Source organism: Phacochoerus africanus, chromosome 11, assembly GCF_016906955.1.
Source record: "Phacochoerus africanus isolate WHEZ1 chromosome 11, ROS_Pafr_v1, whole genome shotgun sequence".
Lineage (NCBI taxonomy): Eukaryota > Metazoa > Chordata > Mammalia > Artiodactyla > Suidae > Phacochoerus > Phacochoerus africanus.
This window is the reverse complement of record NC_062554.1, coordinates 138,758,468-138,776,736: the sequence shown is the minus strand read 5'-3', so window position 1 is coordinate 138,776,736 and position 18,269 is coordinate 138,758,468. Positions and strand designations below refer to the sequence as shown.

Below are 18,269 nucleotides of genomic sequence, written 5' to 3'. Positions count from 1 at the left end.
ATTGTTTTAGTTTTACGTAGTATATTCTTTTTTTAAAAAAAATTTTATGGCTGCACACTCAGCATACGGAAGTTCTAGGCCAGGGCTTGAATCTGAGCTGTCATGTCTTGAACACAAGAACACAACTTCACTAACCATTTATCCCAACATAGGCCTGGTCCTGTCAGAATCAGGGTCTCTAATTTCGGCGTCCTGGGATACGAGCTGTTTTTAGGCCTAAAGAGGGAACAGCTGATGAGAGTAAAACATTTTCTGGTGAAATTAATATTCAATGATTATCTCTATATTACTCAGTTGTTGACTTCTATTCATAATTTTCCTGGTTTTATATCTGATGCAGGTGTTTGAGTTAAAATTTATCTCTTCATCTGTACATCTGTAGCTTCAGTATTGTAGTTCTTAGGGAAGAGTTACTGATTTCATGCATCATGTAAAGGACTCGCAATGTTGACAGGGAAGTTAAGATTAAAACAGTGGGAGTTCCCGCTGAGGCGCAATGGGATCCGCAGCATCTCTGGAGCCCTGGGAAGCAGGTTCCACCCCCAGCCCAGCACAGTGGGTTAAGGAACTAGCATGGCAGCAGTGTGGGTTGAATCTGTAGCTCAGATCTGATCCCTTGCCTGGGAACTCCATATGCTGCAGTGTGGCCAAAAGAAGAAAAAAAAAGGGGGATTCTGCAGGCCATAGGAGGTGTCAGGAATTTCCCCTCATTGTAATGGGAAGCAGAAGCTGACACCACCAGCGGCCTGAACCTAGCCAGAACACAGACTGGGACTTGAACCCAGCCAAAAGCCAGATTAGGACTCAAACCAGTGGTTTTAAATTAGAATCACTCACCGTGTGTCTGTTTTCACTGAGGTTCAAGTTCTTCTGCACGAGACAAAGGGATAGGCGAGAAGCAGATGAGGCTGGGACGCTTGAGAGAGAAGCAAGCGGGCAGCAAGGAGGCTCTGCCCCCGGCTCCTCAGGCCAGTTTTCTCCTCCAAGGGGTGTGGGGGTAGGAAAGGCCCGCCTCTTCCTTTCCGGAAGGAGCACCCTCCCCCGCCCCGCCCCCCGTAGTATCCGGTAAGGTGTGTATTCAAATCAGCTGAAGGGTGGTCCTCGAACTCCTGCCCTTGGTCTGAACCTGAACGCAGGCCTCATTCCACCCCCCACCCAGCGACCTGGGGCAATTCTGGCCTCTCCACTCGTCGTGCCAGCCTGCCTGGTGCCAAGGGCTTTTTTGAATTCACGGTGGGTCTCCCAGCCTCCCCCAGGTTTCCCTCTTTATCTGTGACCCTCTCCTGGGCCTCCTGCAGCCACCTGTGCCTGCTCCATCCCTACGCATTTTCAGACTCCTCTTCTTGGCAAAGCTTTTCTCTCCAGAAAGCTGATTGATTGCTTTCACAGGATTACTGGCCCAAAGGCAAAACCTTTTGGAGCTGAAACCCCATCTGCACTGAGCTTCAGTTGGCATCCTGGGGGCGAGATGGGGGGAGCAGAGTGCTAGTGAGTTTGGCCTGAGGTGAGATGTCAGCTTTGGGATGGAAGCCACGACCTTCCCTCAGAGGTGACAATTCCGGCTCCAGGCAGCCAGGGCCCCATAGCACTGTCCCTGTCCCTTCTCTCCATGGGGTTAAGGCCCCGAATGCAGGCTGGGCGCTCTAAGAGAAGCCCCCTCCCAGGGCACTGTGCAGGCCAGGGGCTGGGGGTCCTGCAGGGGTGTGGGAGGGCCCCCGTCCTGCTTATACGTCCAGGACTGCGTTACCAGGAAGGCCTGCTCTCACTGGAATGACAGCCCCCCTCCGCCCTGGGCTTGGCACCTGGGTGACAGATTTGGGGCTGACCTTCCTGGAATTGATGGCCATCGACCCCATCAGTGTGGGGGCTTGAAAGCCTGTAAAGGTGGCCGGGAGGGGTACCAGCCTGGGGCACTGCAGGCCACCTCCTGCCTGGTACCCTTCACGCTGCTCTTCTCTCCTCCTGTCAGTGCCTTTTGCCTCAACAGGGAGCACGTTTGCTCTTTCCCAGTTGTTGAGATGAATTTAAATTCCTCTCAGGCTTCGAATGAGAAAACGCTCAAGGATATAAACGGGTACTTCCCCGAGTCCCCCTCAGAACGCCTTCCCTCGGCACCAGTGGTCTCCTGCAAGGGCGAGTGACAAAGTGGCCTGCTTGGGTGAGACACAGTCCCAGGCATAGGTTGCGGGGGGTGTGAAGTCAGAGCAGGAGGCTGTGGGTCTGAGTTCCCCTGACTCACAGCTTTGATGACTGAGCAGAATCACAGCAAAGCTGCCTGCCTGCCGGCTTTGGTGTTCTGCAGAAAGGAAGCCTGGTTGTAGGACCATCTCTTCCACCCAGGCCCCCCCAGGCAGGTGCTGGAAGGAGGTGAGGCCCCGGAGGGAGCCTGGGAAGGGGAGCACTTAGGCGGCAGCCTGCGGCCCCACAGCAGGGCCCCGAGTCAACCCGACGCCCACGCAGGAAACCTCCACTCAAGGAAGCGTGTCAGGCCCTGCAGTGCGGACCGCGGGAGCGGGAGAGGCTGGCAAGCAGAGGACATTTGGTAACTTTCTGTAATTTCTCAATTTTGCAGTTTTCAAAACTAAAACTGCTCTAAAAATAAAGTTTATTAATTAGCTTAAAAATGTTATTAGGAAAGAACACACACAGTAGGTTGGATATGATCAATAACTGATAGCAACAGGGCGTTGTGAACAAGAATACAGTATTATTTTTATAAGGTACTTATGAGTAAAGAACAATGAATAATATACATCTAATTTTTAATATTCCATATACATCAACATATTTTGATCAAGAGTGTAAACCATATAAAAGAAAATCTTGCCTTCCATTTGTACAAATATTGCTTTCACCATAGCAAAACCCTCTACGGCTAAAACGTAGCATATAGAGCAGCTCTAAAGCCACTGCCGGCCTGTTTTAAGATGAAGTTATTGCTGCCAGCAGACCTCTAACGTCAGCGGTTCCACACACAGGACGTCTTCACCTCCAAGAGTTTCTGTTATACGGCAAGATTGCTTTGGAGCCAAGTTACCTCAAAAGGGTTTGTTTTAAAAAAATAAGCAAATGGACCAACAATGCATTTCATCTGCCAGGTAGGGACTCTTGGCACTCATGCTGCCAGTCCAGACAGGAGAGCTGTAACCTGCGAGGTGTACTGTGCACTTACACGTGGAAGAGCAATGGACAGGACTGCTTCAGTTTTCATCCCTGACACAGTTTATAAAAATACATAGAAAACATGTTTCCTAAGGCAAGAATCCTCTTGCCGGACTCTTGCTTGTACGAATGCCATCCAAGCACTCTCGCAATCGTCCTGTTATTCACCATCTCCCTTTGTGACCCGCTGCTAAGTCGGCTTTCTCCCCGGCCAATAAAGGCTGCACAGTGGTTAGAGGCAGGGCACCAGCAGCCAGCATGCTCACTGCCAGTCCAGCTTTAAGAGGACACGGACTTCCTTTCCTTCCGCTCCCCCCCCCCACCACGGGCTTGGGCACCTACTGCGGACCCTCCCCCAGAAGTCCCAGACCCTCAGCGATGGACCCTGGTGCTCTGTGCTTGGTTTAGGTCCTCAGTCCTGCGGTGCCCACATCTGCAGAATCTGCACATCCACACATCTGTGGCTCATTCCCAGTCCCGTGGCTCTTGGCAGGGACTCTACATCAGAATGACTTTAGGAGATTAACAAAGTATAAATCCTAGGTTTCATCGGCCTGAGTGAGACATGGCTGGGCCTCAAGATCTTCAAAAGCTACCCCACCCCAACTCTACCGTACGGCGCAGCTGAGAACCCCATCTCAAGGGCTGGAAGCCCATTGGTGGCATTGGTCAAATGTGGCAAACACTACAGGGAGGCTCTGCGGGTATTTCTAAGCCGTATCCTAAGTGCATATCCACTGCCCATACACACATGAAACAACGTGCATCAAAGTCAGACTGGCATACATAAACCAACAAAGAGCTGTTACTGTTTTTCTCGAATAAGCTGAATTTGTCTATTAGCGGTAACAGACAATAATTCTTTCCCACTGAACTGCCCCAGAGTCAACAGGACCTGCCGCAGATCAAGACTAAGCCAGGTGTGCTTTTTCCTTCTTGAAGACATATAAAAACAGCTCCCCCTTCATCAGGACTGTGATCTGGCCTGGCTCTGTGAAAGCGGTGTGCCTTTCTGAGAGAGGAGATGTCTGCTTCACTTAAGTCCCTTTCAACAAAAATTTCAGGTTCAAATTTTCATTCTCTTGCAGTCTTTCTAAACTGTTTGCTTTTGTAGAAAAATGAGTCTTCCTAAAAATATACCTTACAAAGTTCAGTGCTCAGAAAAGTTACAAAAATAGACTTAGATGTAAAAATGCTGTCTGCATGTGTCTGCAATAGTACCAAAAGATGTGTCCCTGCTATTGCTGGTGTGACAGGTGACAGAGGCAAGGGTTTCTATTCAGGAAGGTTCTACGGCCCCAGCAAGGAAGTAAGCAGGTCAGGGTGTAATGTGCTCATCACAAGAGAGAAATGCAGAACAGACCAAGTTCCAGCGAGCAGCTCTCCCTCTGCGGCCGGAAACGGAACGTTCTAGCTTGCTTCTTAGAAAATGAAACTGTCTGGGGCTTCATCAAGGCTCAGATTTGGGTATTTACCATTTTCAGGATGAGCTGGCTTCTGTGACAAGGCAGCCGAGGCTCTAGCGGCCACGTCCAGGCATAAAGCCTGGGCTGCTTCTGGTCCTGCCTCGCGACTCTTTCACACGGTCTCTCTGACTCTGCCCTGACCTGGGAGCATGGTGTAGACGCGGAGGCCAGCACAACTGACGTGACCTTCAGGGAAGGGGTTCGACTCTGGCTTCCCATGTGGGGAAGCCCCGGGATTCCAGTTCCATTGGTCCTGTTATGCCCACCGGGGACCCCGGTGGGCAGTGAGGGTGAGGGCCTCGAGTCACTGTAACTCCACAGCCTCACGCCCCAGGCGCACAGCCCCGGCCTGCGCTGGGTGCGTCAGGGGCCCAGGGCCAGCGGACCCTGCCAGCACTTCCTCTGCACCAGCTGCTCCCCAAAATGGAGCTCAGCAGGGTCACTGGGGGTGCTCAGAAAGTCCCTGGGCCCAGGCAGCACCTAAGACAAATTCCATCACTCCCACTCCCCAGAGCAGCCGGCCTGGGAACCGCTGCCTTCGTGCTTCGTGATCCATGGCTCAAGCGTATCTGCACTTTTGGCAGAGGAGGGGGCTAAAGCTCAAAATTAAGAACTTTCAACAAATACCTAAGCGTTTGGAAGATTCATCTCGGTCCTCCCGAGGTGACAGAGCTACTTTTCATAGAGCATGATGATGACAGGGACCCTTAAGGAGTCTGTGAGAAGCGGATCCTTGAATGACTCAGGGGTTGGGGTGCTGTCCCGCCAGCCTATAACCTTGCCATTGGCCCGCTTGAGCCACTGGGTTTTTTTAATCCACAGACTCAACTAAGTGGGGGTCGTGTAGTGCCATCCTGTCCACCCACACCATTCAAACCTGTGTTGCTCAAGGGTCAGCTGTAAATGTTAGCTTCTAACTCTTACCATCCCCTGATCTGTTTCCAAAGGCCAGACATGGAGCTGGCCTTCCAGGACCTGGCCAAGGAAGAAACAACGGACTGGCTCTCCGTGGGGCCTCAGGGCCTGGTGTCAGCTAGGAGAACCAAAGTGACAAGTGGCAGCTTTGGGATCGGGCCAGAGCCACGACGTAGGAATCCTGCAGCCCTAGGAGCCCCACTCCTGACCGGCAGGGACCTCTGGCCCTGAACCTCCCTGGACAGAGAAAGAGCATTTGGGAAACTCAATCCTAAGAGAATTTAGCAGTTAGATTTCATGCAGGAAGCTTGAAATACAAAGAAAAAAAAGCTTGACTAGCTCTTGCTCTTTTATTACATTATAGTAAAATATCTCAAATTACAAAAATGCTAGGATTTTCCTGCTGGGTCAGCATGTCACTGACCTCCCAAGCTCTGGGGCTTGAGGACACGACAAGTGACAGCAAATGCGAAACATTCTCTCTCTCTGTGCTGGTAACTATCTGGCTGGGGGGCTTTCCTTCTGAGGAGAGTAAATAACAAACGTGGTTTGGTGACAAGGGCATCAAATTTCAGATTCTTAGGAATGTTAGTTAACCTTCCAGGAATCACCTTCTAGTCCCCCGGGGGAGGGACGTGAGGGGGCTTGCTTCCCCAGGGGTTCCTTCGGCTGCTGCTTTTGAGGTTGGGCTCCCTGGCTGGGAGGGCTCTTTCTGCACCACCCCCCGCCCCGTCGGGGGCCTCCTGCCTGACCCCCCAGGGCTCCTCCAGGACCAGATGCCCCACTCCCTCCTCTGTGCTACAACACGCTGGGCTGACGCGGCTTCTGTGGCATCTGTCGTTATACTGTTAGCCAATTTTCTTCACTAAATTGTAACTTTTGTGGAGACAGGGACTGTTTTATTTTTCTATCTTTAGCACCTCTGCAGGGCTGGAAAGGTGTTGAAGGGGGTTCAAAACAGGATATGATGGAACTGAGTGGGATATAGGTTATATTTCCTTTGAGACCAAATGAAATACTTTGGTAACAAAACCATGGGGCCCTGATCCATCTGAGTGAATAAATAACTTACAAGCTAGAGGAAAATTGTGTGTGTGTCTGTGTGTTGTGTGTGGGTGAACACAATCACAGCATGAAAAGAACTGTCTGAAACCCCTCTTCCGTGCGGAGGGGGAGCCAGCTGCGGGCACTTACAACCCAGTCTACAAAGAACCGAGGTGCCGATCGGGTGCAGGGACACAGGCGAGAAGCGAGTCCGAGTTCTAAGCAGAGGGAGGGAGTTATTTGAAGGGGATTTTTTTTTTTTTCTTCTCACGTACCTGTAGATGTTGTGACGGCATTGTCATCACTTTCAAAATCAAATTTCATATTCCCCACAAGGCACAAGGCTGTCCTTACTTTACCTGCTAGCTGCGGTGAGGGCTGCCCCAGGGCCTGGGCCCTTCGACTCAACTCAGGAAAGAAAGGAAGGGCTTTGGGGCAGCTTCCCAGTGAGGCACAGAGTGCGCTTTGAGTAAAAACCCTTAAAGTAAGTAAAAAGAAAGTTATCTTCCGTGAGTAGCCTAAACCGATTGTTTCGGACGGAAGGCCAACAGCGTTTCAAGAGCAGCTTCCGTTTCGCAGTCTCCCGGTGGGCCCACCCTACCCCCAAACGACTTGATGCATTTTCTCCGACTCCAATTTGGGGGACTTTCCCTTTTGCACTGTTGTTCCATCTCCATTAAAGGCTGCTGGTATGCGTGCTGATGAGTCGGCTATGAGCAGATACTGGCTAATGTTCTGATGTCCCATCTCCCCTTGCTGGAAAGCACACTGAATCTCAAAACAATGGAATGGAAAATAAACAAGTAAATCCAACACATATAATCAGAAAACACTGGTCACTCGATGGAGGGTAAGTACCGTGGAGACATTTGGATGAAAGTAAGTCTGAGGAGGAATTCTACCCATTTCTCCGTTTCTCCCCTGCCCAGGAAGGGTTCAAAGTGGCTTATCCTCTTGCACCTGACATGATTTGACAGAGTACCAATCGGGCCTGCCTGGGACACGGAGAACTAGCTGGTTTTCAACCGCCTTGCAGTGGAAGAGCCTCCGAGCAGAGCCAGTGGAATCAAGTGTTAGCGGAAGGCTGGCCCGGGCTGGTCCCGTATCTGGGTGGACTCTGCGGCCCAAGTGCTACAAGTGAGCTTCTTCCTCGTTGGAAGAGCCCGTTAAAAGCAAAATCAATGACGACTAAACACCCCAAAGGTCCCCAAGTGATAAAACTCCCTAAACATATTTAGTTTTTTGCAAACATATCTTGAAAAGTGATCTTCACCCAAACGGACAACATCCCTTTCCGGATGCCTTCTGTGGAGGCCTCACAGTCTGAAGACAAAGGAATGTCCCTGCAACTTCCAAGGACGCATCTGCCACAGGGCACTTCTCGGCTGGAAGTCGGGCTGGTCAGGGCAGAGATGGCCAAGCCAGTCCAAGGTCCGAGCGTTAACGTGGGCATGGCTGTCGGGACTATGTAGCTGCCGTAGCGTGGTCCCGGGGGCTGAAGGGCCTGGCAGTTTGGGGCCGATGCCATCCTCAGAGGTCATGCCCCAGTAAGGTCACTGCTGGCTGGTGCCGCTCTTAGGTACTCTGCGTTTTCGGCGGCAGGACCCTTACAGATGCCGTTTGACTTGGCTTCCTTGGGGAAGAAGGCCTGCTGGTAGTCTGGGTTGTCCAGATTAATCTGGTGGCTGCCTGTCTGTGCCCAGAAGGCAGGGCCGTCCAGTCCTCCGTTGATGCAGGCGGGGCGGGGGGTGTTGAGATACTCAGGGTTGCCCACGGCATTGCTGTGGGAGTTCTGGTAGTGGGGGTCCCGGCCAGGAGCTGCACTGAGAGGCTGATTGTGGTAGACAGGGTTCTGGACGGAGCCCGCGGGCCTCTTGGGAACAGACTGGTTTACATATTCTGGAAGCGAAAAGAAATCAAAGGTCATCAGTACAACCTCCTCCCAAGCAGTTCCCTGGCTCCTGCTGAGCCCCCTGCAGATCTTCAGTGAGCCCCGGGTGACAGAGGGAGACGACTCGCTTGCTGAAATAAATCATGTTCTTTTCTGTACTTCTTAAGGCAACGGGCACCGTTATCTTTTGCCAATTTCAAGTTCTCAGAGTTCAGCCTCCCTGAGATACGCGTGCGTGCAGGCTGGGACGGCCCGGGGATGAAGCCTGGATTAGGGACGTATATGCTTCACAGGCTAAGAATGGACTCAGGAGGAAGAGTGGGATCAGAGCTGTCACACGTGCACACACACACACTCACTCACACATGTATATCTTTTCTGGTTGTTTCACATTCTAGGAAATCTGCAGATTCATCCGAAAAGCCACCTGCACGTGACATGAGCCACCGGAGCCCCAAGTGCAAAAGCTCGGTCGTTTCCTACCCACCTTCCCTCCTCCCTTCGTCGTGTCTGCACTCTTGCCAAAGGCCCCCCTCTGGACCAAGGGGAGGGAGGGAGGCGGCCTGGGTACCGGCAATGGAGCCAAGGGGCATGCCTGCTTCTAGATTGAGGCACTCACCGGGTGCTGGGAGAAAAGTGTCGTCTAGGCTGTCCTCGGTCAGGGCACCAGTGGGGTCAGAGCTGTACCGCTGCAGGAAGCTGTCTTCCTTGAGGGGATAACTCTGCTGGGGAGGCCACGAGGCAAAGGTTACTCCCATCGCCGGGGAAAAAGATCGCCCAAGAGCTTGTTAGGACGCAGATGCTGCTCCCACAGTCTGGGAGAGGACCCGAGACTCTGCATTTCCAGCCACATCACCCCCAGGTGGCACCCACGCAGCCAGCCCACAGAGCCCAGGGCACGTGGCGCTGCCCTGGCCAGGGCTGTCTAGCGGGGCTGCCTGCAATGCAGGAATGTTCTATGACCCACGCTACTAACCACGTGTGGGAGGAACCAAATTTTAAATCTTACTTAACTTTAACCAAAATTTCAACTGAAGCAGCCATGTGCGGCTGGAGGCTTCTGTGTTGGCAGGTGTGGGCCTGCTCAAGGCTCTGCCCAGCCCGTGTCGACGTCACCTGTAAGGTGGCCTCAAACCCAGCTGGACAGGTCCCTCCCCAAGATCCCGTCAGGAGGTCTCGGGTGCTGGCCCGACAGTTTGCTTTTCTGACAAACCCCCGGGACACTGATGGTGCCGGTCTGAGAACCACATTCCAAACTGCACTTCGATAAGTGGCAGCTAACTGCTGGCCTTAGGGTAGGGGTCACGGGACGAGAGGATCCAGGAAGGAAAACGGTGATTATGTGGGTGAAGGTGGGCATTTTTCACGTCTAATAGAACCACGGTACAGAGCTATTATTTACTTCTAGCTTAGAGGTGGTGATACCTACCCCGTTTCTGTCAACACAAGCCACAGCGGGGGTGCTGCTGGTGGCGCTCTGAAAAAGAAGCACAGCTGTTTAGGGTGCACATGCCCCCCCCCCACCCCGCCCATGGAAGCAGGAGGGGGCCCAGGGTCCATTTAAAGGGGCTGGATTTCATCTTGACTATTAGCTTTAGGTCTAGTTCTGACGTGACTCATTCCTTAGTGGGCCTGAGAAGACCAGGAGCCCGTCGTTACAATGCCATAGGTAACCGAGGCACCTCATCGACCCATTTGGATTCCGGTTTCACCAGGTGTCTAAAAGGCACTTCTTGGTCTCTCTGTGAGTTCCCCTAGATGGATCATTTTCCCTAAAACGCGGCCTGTTGAGAGGGAGACTCTGGTACCAGAGAGCTGAGCAGCGGCGTCCGGGAGGTGGCGGGGCTGTGGAAGAAGCCCTGCTGGGGGACGAGGTACTCGTCGGCGTCCACCACATCCTCCATGTCCTCCTCGTCCATCAGGGCGCGGTAGAAGTTGGAGTCCGTAGGGCTTGGCAAGTGCATTCGCTCGTCTCCCTGGACAGGGGTTTGGAGCCCATGAGAAAGGCCACAGGCCTGCCGCCCCCACCCCATCGAGGTGACTCCCTGGGCGACAGTTCAGCCCTGACACCCGCCCTGGTCCTGTCCTCCCTTCTCCCCACATGGACTTAGACATGAAGCTTCCCTGACACCTAAAAGCCCCAAAGGGAAGGAAGGCAGCGCCCAGGAGGAGAGGGGAGGGGCCGAAGCACGTTCAGGGCGAGGGCCATGGGGCTGCGACACAGAACAAGCCACACACGCGTGGACTCTGTCCCCATTCCTGGCGCAGAGCCCCCAAACCCTTGGGATGTCCCAGGCGCAGAGAGCAGAAAGCTGCTTCCGAATGAGGAGACTTTCAGAAGCTCCTCAAGGTGGGGCCAGCGGGGGGCGCTGCCACGTGAAGACAGGGTCAGAGCTCCCAGGCCCAGCCGACCTCCTGGAGCAAGGATGGATCCATGGCCAGAGGGCTAATCAGGCCCTGGAACGAAGCCCCATAGAGACCCGACTGGGCGGGGCTCGGAGAGCGTCCAGGGTGGTGACCTCATGGAGATCTGGGGAGAGCCGGGCACCCGGGGGCCCCACACCCGCCTGTGCCTCGCTTCTGTCCGGCTCTTCTTTTTCTAACAAGCCAGCGATCTAGTGAGGAATGTCTTTCTCCAAGTCCCGAGAGCCGTTCCAGCAAAAAACTAGTGGAAGCTGAGGAGGGGTCGGTCAGAAGCACAGACAACCCTGGGACTGGCCTCGGAGGGGGGCGCAGGGAAGCAGCCCTAGGGGACTCTCAGAGCTGTCCTGTCTCCGGGTGGGGCAGCAGATTGAGCCAAACTACAGGCCACCCCGCTGCTGTCAGAAAGCTGCCTGCTTGGTGGTCTGGGGACCCTCCCCCCACCACACAGCAGGACCTTCAGGTGCTGAGCAGGAATTCTGCAGATATCGTTTCACTGAATTGTTAAAACTGCCCTGTGACCTTGGTTTAACCTAACGTGGCCAGTGGAGAATCCAAGATCAGAGGCAGGTATGCTCGGCACCAAAGCCTGTTTCTCCAAGACCAAGATAAGACCTCGGCCGGCAGGACCACAGAGACGACGGGGCCAGGTGCAGGTGCTCAGGCGGGTGGCAGTGACGCGGGGGCCACCTGGAGCATCACAAAGCCCACAACTCGGCCCTGCTCTGAGGTACTCAGGGTCATGGTGTGGCCTGGGAGAGGGAGGGGGCGGTGGGGCTGTGTCCCCACGGATAGAGCACAGCAGCACCGGCTGCTAATTAGAGGGTTTTCCCAGGGGCAGGCGGATGGGATCCGGTACCTGGATGACAAGGTAGCGCTGGGGGTCTCGGGCCATTTTGGAGAATTCGATGATCAGCTCACGGAACTTTGGGCGACTATCAGCATCTATCATCCAGCCTGGGGACGGGAGGAGGCAGTCAGTGCAACGAGAAGGAAGCGGTGAAGAGGGAAAGCTTTTGAGGAGGGGTTCTCTCGGACACATAAACGAGCAAGAAACCTAATCTCTGCGACAGGGTCTCAGCCTTGGCAAACCCGCACTGGTGACTCTGTAAAGACCAGGATAACATCACACAGCCGAGTCAGAACGGCAACAACACTCTGATTTCCCGCAGCACCGCCCCTTCCGAGGGCCAGCATTCTGGGGTCTTCACCCCAAGGGAGCCAAGGCTGCTTGTGAGCGGCTCTGACCGCAGGCCGCCGAGGCATCCACACTCAGCCAGGTCCACGTTCACCCTCACTGATACGCACTCAGCAGGCTCGGAAGCGCTGGAAACCAGATCCAGTTTAGGGACTTTCCTTCAGAACCTGGGGTTGGGAGCTCGAGCTCCTCCTGTGGGCGGGCACCTCTCACGCAGCCGGGGCACTTGGTTCACAGCCATCCACTCTGCGCTGAACGCGCTGGGGGAAAACAGCTATCGCCTGGAAATCCGCATGACTCCCACATGCTGCTCTTGTCCCAGCAGCAGGATGGCGAACTATTTTAGGCCAGACCTCTGTGTGACCTTAGACAAATCACGCAACCTCTATGGATCCCAACTTCCTCCGCCCCAAGCAAGGGAGTTAAAACTGATTAAGTCTGCAGTTCAACGTTCAGAAAGGCTTCGTACTTACAGGAACCTGGCCCCACCACATTCCCTGTGCTACCCTCCTGTGCTCATGCTCTTCACACAGGTAAGGTGTTGCCGCAGACAGGGGCCGTGGCCGCTGCCAGAGCCCCGTGAGCCAGCCAGGTGCCTCTGGGTGTGTGTGCAGGGGTGTCTGCAGATAAGCCTGCCTTGCAGACTTCGGAGCCGCCTGCAGGGAGAGGCAGGTCTGGGGTGGGGCTTTGGGAGCCGTGCCAGGCCCGGTGGAGCAGGGGGTCGGGGGTGGCCACTCACACTTGACCATGATCATGTAGACATCAATGGTGCAGATGGGGGGCTGCGGGAGGCGCTCTCCCTTCTCCAGGACGGTCGAGATCTCACTCGCGGGGATCCCGTCATAAGGCTTGGACCCAAAGGTCATCAGCTCCCAAACGGTGACTCCTGAGGGGAAGAAGGGGTTGCCTGAGGGTCAATAATAACCACGGCACCTCGTCTGGAGCCATCGCTTTGACATACTGTTTGTGGCGTCTAAAACTCAGGTTTCTGTGGCCTTGGAAGCCTCAGTTCACCTCTGTAAAGTGGGACGATGACAGCACGTGTCTCAGAGGATGGTTCTGCGGACCAAACGAGATAGCAGCACTGACTCACGTTCAGACGACGTAAGGCAAAAAAGCGAGAGGCCAACAAACAGTTAAGAGCAGCAGGGGCACCACCAGCACTCTGGAGTGGAAGGGCTGGCGTCTGTGGAGCAGGAGTTATGCACCCAGACCTCGGCCTCAAGTGGCTCACCAATAGGATTGTGAGCTGTGTTCTCAAAGAACAAAGAAACTGGAGAGAGGAGTTCTCGTCGTGGTACAGCAGAAGCGAAGAGTCATGAGGTTGAGGGTTCGATCCCTGGCCTCCCTCAGTGGGTTAAGGATCCGGTGTTGCCCTGAGCTGTGGTGTAGGTCGCAGACTCGGCTCGGATCTGGCGTGGCTGTGGCTATGGCTGTGGTGTAGGCCAGCAGTTGTAGCTCCGATTGGACTCCTAGCCTGGGAACCTCCATATGTCACAGGTGCGGCCCTAAAAAGACAAAAGGCAAAAAAAAAAAAAGAAAAGAAAAAGGGACTGGAGAGAAACCCCCTGTGTTCCTTTTGATAAGTACAAAAGCCCCACACTTTCTATTTCACCATCAAGCAACCATCATGACTGAAAAATCAAAGCAGGAGTAATTTGAGAACTGGGTGATTTTCACACCACCTCCAAGTTCAGATGGTCCTTCCATCTCTGTGCCGCCCCCATGGAATTCTCTGCTCCAGAAACACACTAAGGCAGTGTGGAGGGCGGCCCCACCTGCACAGCAAGGTGCCATGGGTGCCACTTGCGAAGACCACAGTGGGTCCCCAAACTACACAGGAAGGGCCCATACGCAGGGGCCAGGGGCTTCCTGATGCCCAGCTGGTCTAATGACCCCTCCTCTCCGGAGCCTCTAAACGGGTATCGTCACAGGTCGGCATGGGTTTTCCAAAACCAGGTGGCCGGAGTTAACCTCAGAAGGCAAAGCTGCAAAGGAAGCAAAGCAGTCCGGGGACAAGAAATCAATTTCCTTCCCACCACAGCGTCCGTATGGACTCAAGGAAACAGCTCGTTTCCAAGCTTTATAAAGTCCATCAGTTCTCCTCTCACTAGGTTTAACCACCGCAATCAAACATGCACAGTGGATTCCCACAGGAAGGCAGGCTTTCCAGGCTTGTGAACAGGTGGTGAAAGAGGGCAACATGGGTGTCTGGCTGTGGGTTCGAGCAGCGCGGGAAGGCGCTAAGAATTCCCTCGTCTCAACTCTGGAAACTAGAGAGTGGAGTAACAGAATGTGTTTCTTAGACTGAAAGTTCAGGTTCATGTGTGAGAACTCTGGGGACCAGCAGGTTATTATCACTGACAACACGGTTTCCATGGAGATGAAAGCCCAGGGCCCCCTGGTGATGCTGCCTTCCAGGCTTGGCTGTCACCATCCAAAGGGATTAAGTCATGGAGCTTGAGAGTTTCATTTCTTGGGTAACGTGGCCCACATGGGCTGGGAGTGGGCACACAAGCCCGAGGAGAGGCAGCTGGGCAGCCGAGAAAGGCAGGGGCCAGCCGCTCACAACCCTTCCCACCCCATCTAGGGGTCAGGTTTTGTTGGAACATATCTGGAAAACCGAAGAAGGATGTTGAGCAGAGAAGTGAAAGTCTGCTGTTTTTAACTACGAAACACACTCTCCTGGAGGACCGGTTGGCATGTGCAAAACAAGCCCGGGAGGAGCCCCTGCTCGGGGTCCCTGAGGGAGGGTGGCTCGGGCTCTGTGGTGACAATGACGATGGCTCTGGGCCGTACCAGCAGTGGGAAAAGCAGCACTCCTCTCCATCCCTCCAGGGAAGCAGATATTTCTTGAAAATGACTGAAAATAACAAGGTGACAGAATAGCCCTTATCTACTCCACTCATTGAGGACAGCTCAGCTCGCAGGAACCTACGAAAACGCATGTGTTCAGGAGTTCCCTGGTGGCGTAATGGTTAAGGACTTGGTGTTGTCACTACTGTGGTGTGGGTTCGACCCCTGACTGGGGAACTCCTGCATGCTCTGGGTGCAGCCGAATTCACTTCCTCATTCATAGAGACCTCTGTCCTAAGACCACCACTCGCTCCCTGAAAGCACAGCCATGGAGCCGGCGCCTCCTGAAACCTCACTCCTCCACTGGGAAACTCTTCCCAGAAAACCTGACTTGTCACCACCCTTGGTTCACTTCAAGTTCATGACCAGAGGTCTGGCTGAGTTAGATTTTTCAGGCACAGACTTTTCCCAGGTTCAAGTTCTTTCTGTGCTGACAGCCGACTGCTGGGTACGGACTTAGATTCAATTTCCTTCCTCGTGTTTTCCGGTATAACAGAAAATTATGTGATTGTGCAATCCTTAGTCACGTCCAGGACGACGGCACGTACAATGTAAACCCCACAGCACCGGCCAGCAGGGCACCCTCGGGTGACTCACCGTAGCTCCAGACGTCACTCTGGTGGGTGTATACACGGTGCAGGATTGACTCTAGAGCCAGCCACTTGATGGGCACCTGGGGATCACGAAAGAATGAGACAGCAACTAGCTTCCCTCCCTGAGAACTGAATGGCTCCCGGACAAAGGCGATAAGCAACCCCCCACCCCCTAACCCCAACCAGCCCCCAGGCCCAGTGGGAGGAGGTGTGAGCCTAGCAGAGAACAGGGCCTCTGCTGAGCCCCAGAGCTCTGAGCCCTGGGTCTGCGGGTTGTTCTGTTGGTCATGTCTGTGTGTGTGGCTGTCTATGGGACTGGCCGCCTGGAGCCACATAGGCTGGAGTAAAACCTGCGAGGGGCCCAGCTGATCCAGAGTGTTCTGGAGGGCGTAGCAGGAAGCCCCCCGGAGGACCCCAGGGCTGTCTGAGAGGAAGAGGCCGATTCCAGCCCTGCCAGCACCCTCGGGAGCTCCTGGACAACATGGGGTGCTTTCTGTGCTATTTCCCAGCTGTTCTTCTGATGGGCATTTCCCTGGAGCAGGCGGCTGAAACCTAACCTCAACAAATGACTAGCATCTGTGCTGCCTCTGGCTTCAGGATGTGCCAGGAACATCTGTACTCGCTTTCCCTGCAAATCCTGCTGCCTGACTGCATTGCGAGGGGGCAGCTGGGACCTCACCCAGGGCAGCCCCTACGTCAGGTGGTCTGCGAGCAGAGAACGCAGCCCATCCCCGAGCCAGCCCCTCACTTTGCCTCCTTCCGCGTGGTACTCTTTCTCCTCGGCGCCCAGCAGCTTGGCCAGCCCGAAGTCGGTGATCTTGACGTGCTGCGGTGTCTTCACCAGCACATTTCTGGCCGCCAGGTCTCGGTGCACCAAGCGCCGGTCTTCCAGATAGTTCATGCCCTGAAACACGGGGCCGCGCAGTGAGGGCTGAGGGACTAGCGGCTCGAGGAGAGCAGAGCGGGGACCAGGCGAGGGCAGAGGGTGGGCATGTCATGCCCCAGCGCAGGGCTTGGTGTCATCTAGGCAACAGCCTCTACGGTCCGATCAGGGACTGCCCTCAGGGGACACAGTCACCTGCAACTAGAAACATTAGCAACCATCTGTCCACTCCACGGATGAAACGGTGAGGAGATGAAGACGTAACGAGCTGCTGACTTATTAACTTACCCCCATCCAGGTAATCAAGTAGCAAACACAGGTTAACCAAGTAGAGGAAGCCAGTGACAGCAGGAGACCTGCTGGCAGGTTGGGATGCGGCTGGACCCTGCCCAGGAGGGCCTGCCGCCACCTGCCTGGCCTCTCCTCCCTGCGTCAACGCCTCTGGGGCGCCCACTGCCTCCCCCCGGAAGCGCGGCTTGGAGCCCACTCTCCTCGCCGTCCTGGGCAACCTTACGTGATTCACCACCACGGAGGCTTTCTGCACTGTCCCCCCCGCCCCTTTTAAACTGAAATCACGTGGATATTGAATCTGCTTTTACAAGATGCCCCCCCACCCCCCCGCCACCGCCCCTGGCTGCCTCCGCAATTCTGCTGTCATCACCACCAAGGCTGCAAGAGAGAGAAAGAATATTTGAGAAGCACCCAGCACAGTGCCTGGCGCACAGTGAATTTCCAGATGGGCAGTAGTCCCGTTGCTGTGGCTGTGGCGTAGGCCGGTGGCAACAGCTCTGATTAGACCCTTGGCCTGGGAACACCCACATGCCGTGGGTGTGACCCTAAAAAGATGAAAGACAAAAAAAAATTAAATTAAATTAAAAAATAAAGAGAGGATTCTAGGAGCTCCTGTCATGGCTTAGTGCTTAATGAACCCGACTAGTATTCACGAGGATGTGGGTTCGATTCCTGACCTTGCTCTGTAGGCTAAGGATCCGGCATTGCCATTAGCTGTGGTATAGACTGCAGATGAGGCTCGGATCTGGCATTGCTGTGGCTGGGTTGTAGCCCGGCGGCTACAGCTCTGATTCAACCCCTAATCTGGGAACTTCCATATGCCTTGGGTGTGGCCCTAAGAAGGCAAAAAAAGAAAAAGAAAAATGGGCAGAAGACCTGAATAGACATTTCTCCAAAGAAGACATACAGATGGCCAACAGGCACATGAAAAAATGCTCAACATCACTGATTATTAGCGACATGCAACTCAGAACTGCAGTGAGGGACCTCCTCACCCCAGTCAGCATGGCCTTCATTAGTACGTCCACAAACAACCAATGCTGGAGAGGGTGTGGAGAAACCTCCCACACTGTTGACTCAAATGTTGTAAATCGGTACAACCACCATGGACGACAGCAGGGAGGCACCTCAGAAAACTAAGTCTAGAACTACCACATGATCCTGCAGTCCCACCCATGGGCATGTATATACGCACAAAACTTTCCTTCAAAAAGATACAAGCACTTCTGTGTTCACTGCAGCACTATTCACAATAGTTGGAAACAACCTTGGAAACAACCTAAACGTCCACGGACAGAATAATAGATTAAGATGTGGTACATATACACAATGGAATACTACTCAGCCATAAATAGAACAAAATAATGCCATTTGCAGCAACATGGATGGAACTAGAGCCTCTCATACAAAGTGAAGTGAGTCAGAAAGAGAAAGACAAATACCATATGACATCACTTATGTCTGGAATTTAATATATGCTATAAATGAACCTACCTACAGAAAAGAAACAAACTCATGGACATGGACAACAGACCTGTGGTGGCCAAGG

At 53.8% G+C, this 18,269-nt stretch overlaps 1 protein-coding gene across 3 annotated transcripts in view; it reads right to left on the bottom strand.

Annotated features, from left to right (window-relative positions):
• Window positions 1–2,588: 2,588 nt before the first annotated feature.
• Window positions 2,589–18,269, bottom strand: part of EGFR (epidermal growth factor receptor) — a 178,050-nt gene continuing 162,369 nt past the window's right edge. For 2 of the 3 annotated variants that reach the window (XM_047752850.1, XM_047752852.1), the window contains exons 21-28: window positions 16,295–16,450; window positions 15,551–15,626; window positions 12,837–12,983; window positions 11,759–11,856; window positions 10,287–10,454; window positions 9,908–9,955; window positions 9,098–9,203; window positions 2,589–8,486 (exon numbers count right to left, since the gene is read on the bottom strand). In XM_047752850.1, coding sequence (XP_047608806.1) covers window positions 8,125–8,486; window positions 9,098–9,203; window positions 9,908–9,955; window positions 10,287–10,454; window positions 11,759–11,856; window positions 12,837–12,983; window positions 15,551–15,626; window positions 16,295–16,450 — 1,161 coding nt within the window. In that variant the 3' untranslated portion in view covers window positions 2,589–8,124. The remainder of the gene's footprint in view (window positions 8,487–9,097; window positions 9,204–9,907; window positions 9,956–10,286; window positions 10,455–11,758; window positions 11,857–12,836; window positions 12,984–15,550; window positions 15,627–16,294; window positions 16,451–18,269) is intronic. The other variant, XM_047752851.1, reaches the window with a different exon arrangement.